At 54.8% G+C, this 15,395-nt stretch overlaps 1 protein-coding gene across 2 annotated transcripts in view; it reads left to right on the top strand.

Annotated features, from left to right (window-relative positions):
• The window catches only part of PPARGC1B (PPARG coactivator 1 beta), a 110,395-nt gene that overhangs the window by 87,034 nt on the left and 7,966 nt on the right, over positions 1-15,395 (top strand). The window contains exons 4-10 of one of the 2 annotated variants that reach the window (XM_047869722.1): positions 1,161-1,277; positions 2,473-3,625; positions 4,838-4,874; positions 5,476-5,540; positions 6,699-7,503; positions 10,616-10,691; positions 13,231-13,352. In XM_047869722.1, the coding sequence (XP_047725678.1) occupies positions 1,161-1,277; positions 2,473-3,625; positions 4,838-4,874; positions 5,476-5,540; positions 6,699-7,503; positions 10,616-10,691; positions 13,231-13,352 (2,375 nt within the window). Of the gene's footprint in view, positions 1-1,160; positions 1,278-2,472; positions 3,626-4,837; positions 4,875-5,475; positions 5,541-6,698; positions 7,504-10,615; positions 10,692-13,227; positions 13,353-15,395 lie in introns of both variants that reach the window. The other variant, XM_047869713.1, reaches the window with a different exon arrangement.

Here is a 15,395-nt window from a genome sequence, read left to right as displayed (position 1 = left end):
CCCAAGAATCTTTTCCTGTCCATGTCAGAGAATCACAGACCTGCGTGGTTTGGGGTCTAGGTAGAGTGGTGGGAACCCTCCAGCTCCTGGTGGAGTGTGGAATGGCCTTTTCTCTGGTGCCTGAACCTTTGGCACTCCTTGCTGGGGTGACCTGGCCGGGGTGGGGGCTGCGGGCGGCCATATCCCTCAAGGAGACACTTAGTGCCATAGTGAAAACCCATCATGCTTCCCGACTTGTTCTCAGTCTCGCTGCGATAGGATCCCTGGTGGAACTTGCAGGTGTGCTGAGCTCCCTGCTCTCCTGCTGGGATACACTGTGCACCTGCCTTCTGGGTGCAGAAGTGTAAGAGTCTCAGCAATTTTTACAGAAAAATTAGAGAAACCAGACCAGCTTAAGTCCAGCATGCTTCCACTTGTAAAAAAACCAAGCAGGTGTGTTGGGAGGTGGTACATACGTATATCCTTGTGTGATTGAATTCTGCCTCGTGATGGGGTCACAAGAAGGTGGTTAATAGTAATTGCCTCTGGGAAGGAAGAAGGAGAACCTCGGGCAGGAGGTCTTCCTGTTTCCAGTTGTCTACCCCATAGAATTTGTGGTATATATATTTTTTTCACCATTCACAAGTATAATTTTTTAATTTAAGAAATTAATTTTTACCAAGGCAGTATGGGGAAGCAAAGAGAACAAAAAGGGAAAACAGCTGGAATCCTGAACCAAAGAATCACTGTGGCGCCTGACTTTCCAGATTGTGCGCGTGCATGCGTGTGAGTGCTACAGGTGTACGTGGAGCGTCCCAATGAAGTATACACGTCATATTTTAACAGTAGAATGGGAAGACATTATTACCCAAGATCTGTTTGGATTTCTCAAAGTCACAGATCTTCCTCTTGGGTTAGTAACTCTGAGAAGGATTTACGTCTCGTTGGGATACTTGTGTGGGTCTTTGCTGTTGGACAGTCTGCTTTCTGTGCTTGGTACATTGGGAACATATTCTCGGTCATTAAATACCCTCTTCCTGTGGTCCTGTGATGACCCAGGCTCAGGGCGCACTCAGTCCCAAGAAGCTAGCTCTGGGCTCAGGCTTCTCCCCAAGATATGCTTCTCCGTGTCCCCCCACAGAGCTCACCCCCAGCTCCTCTCCTCTCTGCTTTTCCTGCAGCTGCAGAAACTCCTCCTCGCCACGTCCCACCCGTCCTCAAGCTCCGATACCCAGAAGGAAGGGACCACCTGGCGCCAGGCAGGCCTCAGGTCCAAGAGTCAGCGGCCTTGTGTTAAGGTATTTCTGCCCCCAAATCTCCCGAGGCCCCCAGGTGGGCTTTGAGGGGTATAACCTTCAGCTCTATATCAGGGGGTGTCAAGTTCAGTCGACTTGGGGTTTTCCTCCTTGTGCCTCACACAGCCCTTGTAGCTGGTGTGCTGGGCACTTTCCAGTTTGGGGTTCTAGAAAAAGCCCCGGACTTTCTCATACACCTCAATGTTTCAGGCGCCGTGTTAGACATTGGGTTAGAGCGGGGACAGGGAAGGTGTGGCCTGCTTTCAGCGGGCTGATTCTAACGGGTGATACACAGAAACATGAGATCCTTGCAGGTTGTGGAGACCACAAGAAGGTGTTTGCCTTTCTTCTGGGGGAAGCCCTTTGAGAGTCGAAAGCTCTGTCGCAAACACCAAGGAGTGAAGCAGATCCCTTTTCCTCCTTGGATTCCATCTTCCAAGACTTTCAAAGAGCGATTTCGTAGGTGATCTCCTAGCATTCCTGTTACTCAAAGCCTACACTCCGTCCTTCCCCTCTGGTCCCTGGACACTCCTGCAGGGGGCTCTTGAACACAATCCCATGCCCTCGGGCAGAACCAGGATTTTTTTTTTTTAACGGCTTTATGGAGGTGTCACTTAAATATCATAAGAGGTACCTAGTTTTAAAGTATAATTTGATGATTTTCAGTAAATCTGCAGAGTTACGCAGCCATGACCACAGTTCAAAGTTGGTTGATTGATTGATTTTTTTGAGAGAGGGAGAGAGAGAATGTCAAGCAGGCTCCACGCTGTCAGCACAGAGTCTGATGTGGGGCTCGAACTCATAAACCTGAGCTGAAACCAAGAGTTGGACACTTAACCGACTGAGCCACCCAGACGCCCCATCCATGACCACAGCTCAGTTTTAGAACATTCCCATTATCCCAGAGAGATCTCCGGTGCCCTCATTTACAGTGAATCCCTGTTCCCAGGCCCAGGTGCCATTACCGAAGGGTATAGCTCAGGGGAGCGGGTGGTCAGAGGAGGGCTTTGTCAGTGAACCCACGAGGGCGAAATCTATGGATGGGAGGCCTGTTAGGAGGCTGGTCGCTCCTTTGTTCCTTATCACCTGAGCATTGTCAGGTGCCACGCGGGGCCTGGCCAGTGGCTGCAGGAGGGGGGCAGAGTGGAGGGGGGCAGTGCGGGCCTCCCTCTTCACTCTGGCCTCTCTCTGTCTCTAGATGGACGGCACCCAAGACAGGAAGGTCCCCACGGTGCAGTCTCAGAGCCGGAGTTGTACGGAACTGCATAGGCACCTCACTTCGGTGCCGTCCTGCCCCCAGACTAAAGCCCGCTCCCCAGACAGGGGCTTGCAGCCGCCACCCGCTCTGAGCCCCCAGCACCCAGCCAAGGAGGATGAGGAACCCGGTGAGGACTGCCCGAGCCCCCAGCCGGCTCCAGCCTTGCCCCAGGACTCCCCGGCACCGGGCAGGGCGCGTCCCGGCACCCAGGTTTCCCGGGAAGACATGCACGCCGTGGTGCAGCTCATTCGCTACATGCACACCTACTGCCTCCCCCAGAGGAAGCTGCCCCCACAGGCCCCAGAGCCAGCCCCCCAGCCCTGCAGCAGCCCCTCCAAGCAGGTCAAGCCCCAGCCTCGGTCCCAGCACCCTTCCAAAGCCTCCTGGGCTGAGTTCTCCATCCTGAGGGAACTTCTGGCTCAAGATGTCCTCTGTGACGTCAGCAAACCCTACCGCCTGGCCACACCTGTCTATGCCTCCCTCACGCCCCGGCCAAGGCCCAGGCCCCCCAAAGACAGCCAGGCGTCCCCTGGCCACCCATCCCCCGTGGAGGAGGTGAGGATCACAGCTTCTCCCAGGAGCACGGGGCCCAGACCCAGCCTGCGCCCGCTGCGGCTGGAGGTGAAAGGACGCGCCGGCCGGTCGGCCAGGCTGCAGCAGCAGCAGGAGGAAGAGGATGAGGAAGAGGACGAGGAGGAGGAGGAGGAAGAAAAAGAGGAGGAAGAGGAGGAGGAGGAATGGGGCCGGAAAAGGCCGGGCAGAGGCCTGCCGTGGACCAAGCTGGGGAGGAAGCCAGAGAGTTCCGTGTGCCCCGTGCGGCGTTCCAGGAGACTGAACCCGGAGCTGGGCCCCTGGCTGACATTCTCCGATGAGTCTCTGGTCCCTGCAGAGCCCCAAGGAGCTCTGTCCTCACTGCACCTGGCTCCCGAGGCCTACGACATGGAGGGGGCGCTGGGCAGCCCCACGAATGAGGACAGTGGTCAAGACCAGCAGCTCCCACGGGGACCCCAGATCCCGGCTCTGGAGAGCCCCTGTGAGAGTGGGTGTGGGGACACGGATGAGGACCCCAGCTGCCCACGGCTCCCTTCCAGAGGTAGTCGGAGTCGGTGGTCTGTAAGAGAGGGGGCAGGGATGGGGTGTGGCATACCCCACTGCGCTGGGAGCCAGGAGCCCTGTGTTGGGCAAGTCCCTTCCCCTCTCCGGCTGTCGACTTCCCTTTCTGTGCAATGGGCTAGTTGGGCGGATCTTCAGAAATCACCCACACATCTCTGAGTTTTTCATCACGCATGGGCCAGGCACCACTTAATGAACACGGAGCGAGATGCCTGCCCTCATGGGGCTTTTGTTTCAGTGGGGCAGACAGGCAATCACAAAGTAAATAAAAAAGGAAGATAATTACAAATGGTGCTAAGTGCTCTAAAGAAGACGTCCTGGGTGATGGTGTGACGAAAGGAGTGAGTCTATAAATCTAGCTCCATAATGACGTTGAATTTTATTTTATTTTTTTTAAGTGTATTTATTTATTTTTGAGAGAGAGAGAGAGACAGTGAGAGCACAAGCAGGGGAGGAGCAGAGAGAGAAGTGGGGCGGGGGGTGGGGGCGGTGGGGAGAGACGCAGAATCCGAAGCAGGCTCCAGGCTTTGTGCTGTCAGTGCAGAGCCCAACGCGGGGCTCGAACCCACAAACCGTGAGATCATGACCTCAGCCGAAGTCGGACGCTCAACCGGCTGAGCCACCCAGGCGCCCCTAATGACGCTGAATTTTAAATGGTAACAATGGTAGAGCTGGTAATAACAGGTATCTATTGTGTATTTGTTGTGCCAGGCACTGGTCTAAAACTTGACACAGCTTATCCCCAGTGACTCCTCACAGGGGGCCTGTGTGGCAGGTACTGTCATAATCTCCATTGCACACACACAAACTGAGGCACAGAGATTGAGCCGTCCATTCAGCCCTCGAGTCCTACATCCATCTGTGGACCAGCCCTGAGCCCCTGGCCTTCCCTGGGGCTCCCCACCCTGCTGTACTATACTGTTTGGCCAGAAGGGGTCGCTCTCGTACCTACCTGCTCTTTCCCAAACCTTGAGTAGTCTGCCAGGTGTTAATGTTGCTGAGACCCTGCGAATGACGGTGACTTTGAGTTGTTCCTGCCCTTCCCTAAAAATGACAGAGGATTTTGGGTCACATGCTTGAAGGGAGCTCTGCCTGGTACCAGTGGAAGTTCGGGGTCTCCTCCAGAGGGAAACATCTGGTAGTGATGACGTGTTGGGGAATCTTATTTTCTTCTTTTTCGTCTTCTTTTCAGACTCTCCCAGGTGCCTCATGCTGGCCTTGTCACAAAGGTAGATTTTTGGAAATCAGCGGTTTATTATTCCATGAGTCTGTGTCCTGTTGGGTGTGTGTATGGCGGTGGGGGTTGGGTGGTTCATCAGCCTGTGAGCCTGCCCCTGCCCCCCATTCCCCTGCCCTCATTGCCGTGTGGAGCCCTTGGTAGCCGGGCTCCCTTAGAAGGGAGGTCTCTACAGGCCCAGGAACGTAAGGAATTAAGGGTTCGGTTCAGGCCATTTCATAAGCTGTCCTCTTCAGAACCAGGGAAGGAATTACTTCCTTCACGGGGGAAAGGTGATAATGCTCCGTGGCTTTGGGCAAGTCTTCTCCTCACTCGGGGTCTCAGGTCTGTATAAAATAAGGAGGAGGGTGCTGATGCTTGTCCTGTCCCCACCCTCCAGCAGATTACCCCTGTGTGTCCTCCAAGAGCGATATGCTGCTTTGAACTCCTCTAAGCCAGGATGGGGGTCTCCCAGAAAACTCCCCAGCACCCACCTCTGTGGGCAGTAGAGCCGGGCTCTGTCATGGTGTCCCCTTGCCCTCCTTGCATGCTGGGAGAAGTGGAGCCTTCTGCTGACTGGCCTCTTTCCTTTCTGTCCTCCCCGCCCCCACCAGTGACCCTCCTTTTGGCAAGAAGAGCTTTGAGCAGACCTTGACGGTGGAGCTCTGTGGCACGGCAGGTGAGCCAGGGGCTCAGCTGGTAGGGTGCCCTCGGGGGAGCTGGTATGACTTCCGGCAATGAGTCCCCCACCCTGAACAGCCCCTCGGGCAGTTGTGGGGGGTGCCCCACTGAGCCCTCCCTGCCACCGCTGCTCGGGCTGCACAGGGTCTTGGGATGCCTAATGAGGGTGCTATAAGGGGGAGAGTCAGCCGGTCAGCTGCAGCAAGCCGCACATGAGCTAAGGGAGAGACACACGTCTTCCCCCGAAGGAGCCCGCAGTGTTATGTGGGAGACAGGCTCCCACCATGACGGGTGCTGTTGCAGACGCGTTGGTTCAGAGTATGTACGAGAGCGCCGGAGCATGGAGGAAGGGGCGAGGTGGGGCAGGGCGGGAGTGTGGCCTGGGAAGATCTGCAAGGCATCCAGAGCAGGGGGCTTGTGAGCCGGGCTCGCAGGATAGGCAGAGGCTGGAGAGAGGAGGCAGCGAGAAGTAGATCCCTGGCAGCAGAATCTGCAGGAGCAAAAGGCACCCAGGGTGAAAGCCTTAGGTGCTCCTGAGGAGAGGTGCGCCTGGCATCACCACATCGCGGAAGTGGAGGAGGGGCCGGAAGGAGCAATCACAGAAGGCTGAGAGGGATGCCAGGCTGAGAGTTTGAGCTTGATCCTGCAGGCTTCAGGAGCCCCAGACGGGAAGAGATCTCGGGCATTTAGCAAGTTCCCTCTGCACTGGGGAGGATGGAGGCCAAGGTCAGATGCAGGAGCACTAATGGCACCGTGGGGGTCCAATCCAGGTGGGAGGTTTGACCTGCGGTGCCTGCCTTTAAGCTCCCTGGGGAGACATCAAAACAGTAGGGAGAGCAGGTCGAATGATTGGATGGAGAGCAGGAGGAGATATCTCGAATGACCGGGAGGCTTTGGCTACCATTGCCGGGCTACAGAGGGATGGCAAGTGGATTTTATCACATGCCAGCTCAAGAACTAACCGTGGGCTGCGTGAGTCCCAGGCCACGTTCAGGCTCAGCCACCAGTGCGGTGTTCGATTAATGATGCCTGCCATTCATTGGGTTGGGAATGTGGTGGTACATACACTGCTTATTTGCCATCCCAAACCAGACCCTCTGTCCCTTGGAGGAGTGACCCGTTTCCACCTCACACGGTTCTCCTCTTGCTTGGCTAGGACTCACCCCGCCCACCACACCTCCGTACAAGCCCACAGAGGAGGACCCCTTCAAGCCAGACATCAAACACAGCCCAGGCAAAGACAGAGCTCCCGGCCTTCCCAGCTTGGAGGGCCTCCAGCTCGAGGCCGCCGCGGGGGCTGCCCACAAGCTGCCAAAGAAGCACCCAGAGCGGAGCGAGCTCCTGTCCCACCTGCGGCATGCCACAGCCCAGCCAGCCTCCCAGACTGGTCAGAAGCGCCCCTTCTCCTGTTCCTTTGGAGACCACGATTACTGCCAGGTGCTGAAGCCAGAAGGCGCCCTGCAGAGGAAGGTGCTGAGGTCCTGGGAGCCGTCTGGGGTCCACCTTGAGGACTGGCCTCAGCAAGGGGTCCTCCAGGCCGAGGTGCAGGCCTCCAACAGGGAGGAAGACAGAAGCCGTGATGCCAGCGCCCCCGCCAAGGACAGTGTGCTACTGCGAGACCACGAGATCCGTGCCAGCCTCACCAAGCACTTTGGGCTCCTGGAGAGCGCCCTGGAGGACGAAGACCTGGCCTCCTGTAAGAGTCCTGAATACGACACTGTCTTTGAGGACAGCAGCAGCAGCAGTGGTGAGAGCAGCTTCCTCCTTGAGGAGGAGGAGGAGGAGGAGGAGGAGGAGGACGATGAAGAAGAGGACTCGGGGGTCAGCCCCCCTTGCTCTGACCACTGCCCCTACCAGAGCCCCCCCAGCAAGGCCGGCCGGCAGCTTTGTTCCCGCAGCCGTTCTAGTTCCTGTTCTTCCTCCTGCCGCTCCCGGTCACCAGCCGTCCGAAGGACCTTCAGGTATGGATGGGTGGCCTCAAGAGGGACAGCGGGCAGCCGACGATCCCAGTTCCCAGGGTGCCAAGGGAGGGAGGAGCCCTGAAACTGGGGCTCAGTCTCCGTGTGGCCTGTGTCCTGGTCAGAGGCCCTGGAGGTGGTCTCCCTGGGAGAGTTGTGGGGCAAGTCCTGGAGGCAGGGAAAGCCTGCCGTGTGGCAGTCAAGAGTGACCCAAATCTCTTGGCCCCAGGAGAGGAAGAATACCCACTTCCTGGCTGCTTGTGGCTTTATGTCTAAATGAACTTGTCCCTTATTCATCCATTTCCTGCTTTGGACCCAATTTAATGTCTATGTGACCTTTGCATGTCAAAGGCAGATTAGCAGAACTCTAATCTTCGTTCTAAAAATAAGACCCGGATTTAAAGCAGCAGTAAGGTTATTCCCATCTCTTGGTCCTGCTGAGCTGTGCCAGGACTTCCAGCCAGTCAGCTGATCCCCTGGGAGCCGCTGTACCTTCGCACAGGGATGATGCATCATGAGCCTGTTTGCTCAGACCATCTTGGCTCAGTGAACTGGTCTGAAAGAAGGAGCTGGTCCAAAAGTCAGTGGGGAGCTGGGCAGAAAGAATGGAAGTTTGGCGCATTTTGGTGGAGTCAGGTTGCTTCTCTCCCTGATCACAGCAGGACCTGACCTGACCTGGGGAGGCCTAAGCGGGGTCAGGGCATGTCCCAAATCCTCTGCCTGCCATGCACCCGAGTGACCACTAGATGGTGCACTTGGGTCTAGAGCCATGCAGCAGCCACCTGGAGTGCTTGTTACCTTGCAGCTGCATGGACCCCACCCGCCCGGTGTCTCAATCTGTACATGGGGGGGGGAAGGGGGGGAGTCCGCAGTTCTAACTAGCTCCCGGGTGATGATGTCACCAGAGTGCCATACTCTGAGAACTAGAATTCAGGTAATAGAAAAATATCTTCTCGTAGAAAAACTCTGCTTTGTATTTATGTATCTACACCAGTAGCTCTTAACTGCCTGAAAATCTGATTAAAGCAAACGCTTCTCTTCCCTTTAAAATGTATGTAGACCTGTAACTGGGCATTCAGTTTGAGGGGGGTTGTAGACTCCCCTGACACTAATGTCAAGAAGCCCTGAACTACCTGTTAATCAAAATGAGTTTCCCTAGCGATTTCTCTAAAAGCCCTTCTCTGTAATAAGCCAGGATGATTGGTCAGACCTCTCTCTGGCTCCATTCTCCTTTTCCCAAGGGTCACGGGGACTTAAGTGACTAGGCGTCCACATTAGGCAGCTTCCTCTGCAACATTGAGTAGCTCAGAAGCTACGAAAGGTTCTCTTCTTTTTGAAACACATCCTCCAAGGCTGGAGCTGGGGCTTCCTGGCCTCCTTTCCCTCCTGACCGGCTCAGGGGTGTCAGGGCAGGGCCTGTATTCATGAACTTGCCTGCAAAGAGCTGCGAGCCTCTCTAGAAACTCCCATGGATTCGCCTTTTCCTCTTCTTGCTTTTGGGCCAAGTTCAGGGCTGGCTTTTTGTGCTCACTGGAGAAGATTAATTGGTTGACTCGGTTTTTGCTCAGCTGGCAGAGCTTGGTGCCTGGCAAGCCTGGTAAAGGAGTCATCAGCCTTCTCCGGGCTCGCTTTTTTTTTTTTAATTTTTTTTTTAACATCTGTTTATTTTTGAGAGACAGAGAAACAGAGCACATGTGGGGAGGGGCAGAGAGAGAAGGAGACAGAATCCAAAGCAGGCCCCAGGCTCTGAGCTGTCAGCATAGAGCCCAATGCGGGGCTCGAACTCACAAACCATGAGATCATGACCTGAGCTGAAGTCGGACGTTCCACCAGCTGAGCCACCCAGGTGCCACCTCCCCCCCCCCAGGCTCACATTTCTTAAACCTGTGCTTCCGATCCCGGCTCTGAGCTGGTGTCACAACACAAACCCCACAGTACCTTTCGGTCACTCTCAACAGTTCAGGTGGGGGAACTGCCAATGTGTTACCAATGGATGATGACCCTGCGATTTGTTGCACTTTAAAGTTTGCAAGTCATACCCCCATCTATTACCCTGTTTAGCTTCGCAGATGCTCTTGGAGGGCGCATCTGCTTCTTACCCCCATTTCATAGATGAGGAAGCTGAGGCTCAAAGAGGTTCAATAGAAAACCATAGCAAGTAATTATTGAGCAGGTCTTGAGCCGAGCATTTTCTGATTTGATCCTCACAAATGGCCAAGATGGCAGTACGGTCAGTTCTCCCTGTTTACAGTTGAAGAACTCAGGCTAAGGGGAGGTGAGTAACTAGCCCAAGGTCGCCCAGCAGGAGGTGGCAGAGCCGGGATGCGAATGGACGCAGGCTGTCTGACCGGAGAGTCTGTGTTCTTATCCTGCGTGCTGTATTTCCCAAGGACGCAGACAGTATGTGCAGAGCCCGGACTCCCCCCTGCCTCCCATGCTGTGCTCCTTCCAGTCCAGCAGCCTGGCTCTCTGGGGGAGGAGGCGGTGTGCAGACAGGCGGGAAGACGCAGGCGTGTGGCATCCGGGGGTCTCCCCGGGCAGCGCATGCAGGCTGCTGAGCCTGATAGCCAGACTGGACGTGGGGGCTGTGAGGGCCGGGTTGCCTCGTGCCTGGGCGCCAGCCATTAGACAGCAGTGGGTCCAGGATCAGCAGACCTCCTTCTGGCTCTGGCTTCCCCACGTTCCATCCTTAGGCAAACCCATATTGAACCTGAGCCTCAGGGTTTTCATTGGAAAATGGGGAAACGTAAGACCTCAAAGGTTGTTTTCCCCCCATCAGGTCCCAGACAGTGATGAAGTGAGAGGGCCTTTCCACCCTTAATGGCATAAAAAGGCGAGGTTCAGACGGGTTGGGATTTCGCGACACGGTGGTTCCCAGTGATCTCGTCCTAGAGGCTGGCCAGAGGCGCCGGTCACATTGTACAGAGCCATGCCCAGCCCCATGCCACTGCTGGGGATGGGGGACGGGGCGGGGGGGGGGGCGTGCTGGGCTCCTTCTGCCTTCATGAGCAAGTTCTAAAGAAGCGTGCCTCGCTTCTGGGAGCAACTCCACCCGCCCACCCTGCCATGGTCCCTCCTGAGAGTGAGTGCCTCTGGTTTGCTTGTTTACTGACAGATGTGAGAGCAGAGGACCGTGTTCAGACGGAACGCCAAGTGTCCGGCATGCCAGGAAGCGGCGGGAAAAGGCCATTGTAAGTGATCTGGGGCCCCGGAGCCCGGAGTGAATGGGGAAGAGCAGGGGCATCAGGACGTGCAGGGGCTTCATAGACCCGAAGCTCTTTGAGGCCAGCTGTGGCCTGCAGAAGATAGTCACGTTTCTCTCACTTAAAGAGGCACCAGGGTCACCAAAGGGCATCAGAGGTGGCATCGTGCAAAGTGCGGCCGAGGGACTGGCAGTGAGGCATGTAGTGGGTGGTGATTTTAGGGCTGAACGTCAGAGGCTTAGCAGGGCCGAGAGGGCAGGCTGCGGTTGGGGGCGGGGGGGAGCAGAGCAGGGCCAGCCAGGCCACAAACCAGCCCTGGTACCACCCTCTGTGTGACCTTGGGCAGGTCTTCCAGCTTCCCTGAGCCTCAGTTTACTCATCCATACACAAAGGAGTTGGGCCTTGTCCTTCCTAAGCGTCCCCCAGCTTGATCTGGTCTGAGGGACCAGGAGAAGCCTGCTTCTTGCTTCCTACTGACCCCCCTGATCTTCCCCCAGAGTTAGTTTATGGGCCCAGGCTATGCCTGGTGAACCCACTGCAAAGCACCTAGAGAAAATTCATCAGGAATCTGCAGTGGGGAGCCGGAGCCAGCCCCTCCATGTCACTAGAAAGAAGGGAAGAGAAAGTAAGACAGATGCTCAGAAAGACAAACAGGCTTGCACTTGATTGCTTTCCTGCATAACTGGCATTTCCGGGCAGAAGCAGGGAGGACACATGAGGTGTGTGTACCCCAGAGGTACCCAGCTGCCTGCGGGCAGGTACTTACAACCACAGGCTGTGCCTGGAGCATCACCTTGGATTCCACGTGTGACCATTCAGCAGTGGGGCCGTGCCTGGCACGAGCAAGACAGACAAGGTCCTCATTCCCGTGGTTGGGGCAGAAGGGAGAGAAAAGCAACAGACTGGTAAGCAAGGAATGAACACTGTAATCAGAGATTGGGAGAGGCGCGGTGGAATTAATCACATGAGGCTAAACTCTCTGAAACAAACAGTCGTGTTTTGACTAGTGGGGAGGATGTGTTTACATGGCAGTCTAGGAAGGACATCTGCGAGGAGCTAGACCCTGACAGATGAAAGGAGCCACCACGTAGTTTCAGGAGAACCATGGGGCAGAGGCAGGAAAGAACTTCCCAGAGTAAGGAGCTGCAAGGAGGCTGGGGGAGGGGATTCCTACACTGAGCAGAACCCAGTTCCCATGGTTGACAGCAGAGGCCTGCTGTGGCCCCTGCGCCTTGCTTTCCTCCCTGCCAGCTGGGAGATGAGAGTGGGGTGGTTCCAGATGGCTTTAACCTGTTCCCCGGAGAAAGCCTGTCCAAACCAGAACCTGTCACTTTCACCCACGAGAGCACAGGTTTCCAGGACGCAGCCGGAGTTTCTCCAGCGGGTCAGAGCAGCGATGGCATTCACTGGATCCAATCACAGATTGGAGGGGAGGGGAGGGCACATTCCATCCTGGGTTGCTCCCCACCCCTCCTTCTGCTGGGCTCTTTTAGGGGCCCGCAGCATGGCACCCGGCTCACCTGAAGTGACCCCTTAGTCACAGTTGTCTATGCACTGCCCTGGCAAGACTGAGGATAGCGGTGACCCCAAGACCTGTGTCCTGGTCCCACTGCCTTCCTCCCAGCTCACTGTGACCCCCATAACGACCTGGTTTCCCATGCCTGCCCATTCCCATCCTCGGCAGTTTGCCTTTCTTTCTTTCTTCTTTTTTTTTTTTTTTTTTCAACGTTTATTTATTTTTGGGACAGAGAGAGACAGAGCATGAACGGGGGAGGGGCAGAGAGAGAGGGAGACACAGAATCAGAAACAGTCTCCAGTCTCTGAGCCATCAGCCCAGAGCCCGACGCGGGGCTCGAACTCACGGACCGCGAGATCGTGACCTAGCTGAAGTCGGACGCTTAACCGACTGCGCCACCCAGGCGCCCCTTATTTTTTTTTTTTTAATGTTTCTTTATTTTTGAGAGAGAGACAGAGTGCAAGTGGGGGAGGGGCAGAGAGAGAGAGAGAGAGAGGGAGGGCTCAGGCTCCACACTGTCAGCACAGAGCCCAGCATGGGGCTCAAACCCCAGACCCTCGAGTTCACGACCTGAGCCAAAGTCGGACGCTTAACCGACTGAGCCATCTAGATGCCCCGGCAGCTTGCCTTCCTATCCCCTCCCCACTACCCAGAAAAAATCCCAGACTCCAAACACAAATATGAGTAAGCAGTTATGAGTAAGCAGTTAGATTAATGATGATAAACTCCCCCCTCCTGCCTCTGTCCATTCTCTGCTCATTTCCTTCAAGTGAGCATTTGCTCCCTTTAAAGCCACTTCCCCATCCGACACTTAGCAGCCCCCTCCTCCAACAAGGCACGTTCCGGAGAGGGGTCGTCATTGTCCTCTCTCTGATTCCAGCCCCAGTTAGTGTTACCCACTCAGCCGGACATCGTGGGCTGAGGCCTAGGACTCCATAGAAGCCCCCCATCAAGCGGGTCCCAGGAAGCCAGGAAATGACTGGGTTTCTGTGTGTTTCCCTCCTTGAGCAGGGTGAAGGCCGTGTGGTATATGTTCGCAATCTCTCCAGTGACATGAGCTCCCGAGAGCTGAAGAGGCGCTTCGAAGTGTTCGGTGAGATTGTGGAGTGCCAGGTGCTGACGAGAAACAACAGGTGAGTCCGGTCAAGCTATTGCAGGAGAGGGGAGTGGGGAAGGGCAGGGGTCCCCATCCCCGGCCGGCCACACAAAAGATGCCAGAGAAGATTCGCAGAACAAATCTGATGAGATCCGCAGCCTGGACCTGGAGAGCCAGGTCCCACGGAAGGTCCAGTAACAACTGTGTGGCCCAATAATAAGCAGTAAACTCCCACTGATGGTTTGCTGACTGCCAGGCAAATCCTGTGCCTTCTCTTAAACGTTCTAACCTGCCTGTGACATATGCACTCATTCTTTCTATTGCTTTCCCTTCCTGGGCAGCTCAGACAGATTAACTGAGAAGCTAGTTAGTAGCAGAGTCAAATCTGCAGCTCTCATAGCTGCTTTAGGTCTCCACTCTGATATAGGGCAGCAAACAGCCCCCGGGGCTTAAAGGGACACTTACACAGGAACCACACTGCCCTGCAAGGACCCGTGTCACTCATGCCCCTCTGTTCCTCCAGAGCAGCCAGTTCAGACCCTTTATTCTGCTGGGAATCTTTGTTTCTCCTCACTCACCTGGGGAAGCAGCGTTCCTCCGTCAGGGAACCCGCATGCAGGAAGCATAGGCTGCACGTAAACGCACGACCTAGATGTCAAAACGTTGTCAGTTTTGAAATAACTCTAAAGTATCTCCCAGCGTATTTGCCAACTGAGCTTTGAAGGTTTTTAAATTCAAATTTAATAATCGTTTTAAAAACTTCAACGAGAAACTTGTTTCTACATAGGGATCATTACACAGGTCACATCCATTAAGGTGGCTCCAGAAAATAACAAGTGTTGGCAAGGATGTGGAGAAATCGGAACCCGGTGCACTGTTGGTGGGAAGGTAAAATGGTGCAGCCACACTGGAAAGTGGTATGGAGGTTCTTCAAAAAGTTAAATATAGAATTACCATCCGATCCAGCAATCCCACCCGTGGGTATACACTTAAGAGAACTGAAAACAAGAGATCTCAAAGAGATATTCGCACGCCCCTGTTTATAGGAGCATTATTCACAATAACCAAGAAGGGGGAACCACCCCCATGCCCATTGGCTCATAAATGGGGAAAGAACGTGTAGTACATGCCAACAAAAGAATATTATTCAGCTTTAGAAAGGAAGGAAATCTTGGGCGCCCGAGTGGCTCCATCAGTTAAGCGTCCAACTGCAGCTCAGGTCATGATCTCACGCTCCGTGAGTTCGAGCCCCGTGTCGGGCTGTGTGCTGACAGCCGGAGCCTGGAGCCCCCTGTGGATTCTGTGTCTCCCTCTCTCTCTCTGTCTGCCCCTCCCCCGCTCATGCTCTGTCTCTCTCTGTCTCAAAAATAAATGTTTTAAACATTAAAAAAAAAAAAAAAAGGCAGTCTGTCGCATGCTGCAAGCACGGATGAACCTTGACAATCATGGATAACCTCATTAGGCTATGTGAAGTAAGCAGCCACGAGGGGACAAATGCTATATGGGTTCCACTTCTGTGAGGTGTCGGCAGTAGTCAGATTCCTGGGAACAGCAAGCAGAGAAAGTGGAGATCCGTTCACAGCAGCGTGAATACACTTAACACGACTGAATTGTACACTTGAAAACCATAAAAATGGTACTTTGTGTGTTCTGTGTTTTTACCACAACTTAAAAAGAGAAAGTCGTTACACAAATAGGATGGTTTTAAGTTCTGTGCAGTCTTCAGGACGTCAAACAAAGAGAACGAGCAAAAATAAAGCAAGCAGGCTTGGACGTTGAAAGAGGCAGAAGGGGTCCAACCTTGGCCTGGTTCAGAGAGGTGTCAGGAAATGTGAGCCAGCTGAGTACTTATTAGGCGCCTAGTGTCGGTAAGCCTGTCGCGAGCCGTAGCAGAAGACCACAGTGTCTCTGCCCTGAGGAGTGCACGCAGCAGAGGGACAGATCGGTCAGGATTCTTTTTCTTGCTGTTTGTGGAGCTGAGGAGCTGGGGAAAGGACCCACCTTAGGCCCCCCTTCGCCTCAGCACCCTTCTCAAGCAGGCTTCCCTCGGGTGGCAAAATGGCCGCCTCCACGTCTAAGC

The sequence above is a fragment of the Prionailurus viverrinus genome, chromosome A1 (assembly GCF_022837055.1).
Source record: "Prionailurus viverrinus isolate Anna chromosome A1, UM_Priviv_1.0, whole genome shotgun sequence".
NCBI classification, from domain to species: Eukaryota; Metazoa; Chordata; class Mammalia; order Carnivora; family Felidae; genus Prionailurus; species Prionailurus viverrinus.
Note: the sequence above shows the minus strand (reverse complement) of the source record. Positions and strands in the feature narration are given on the sequence as shown.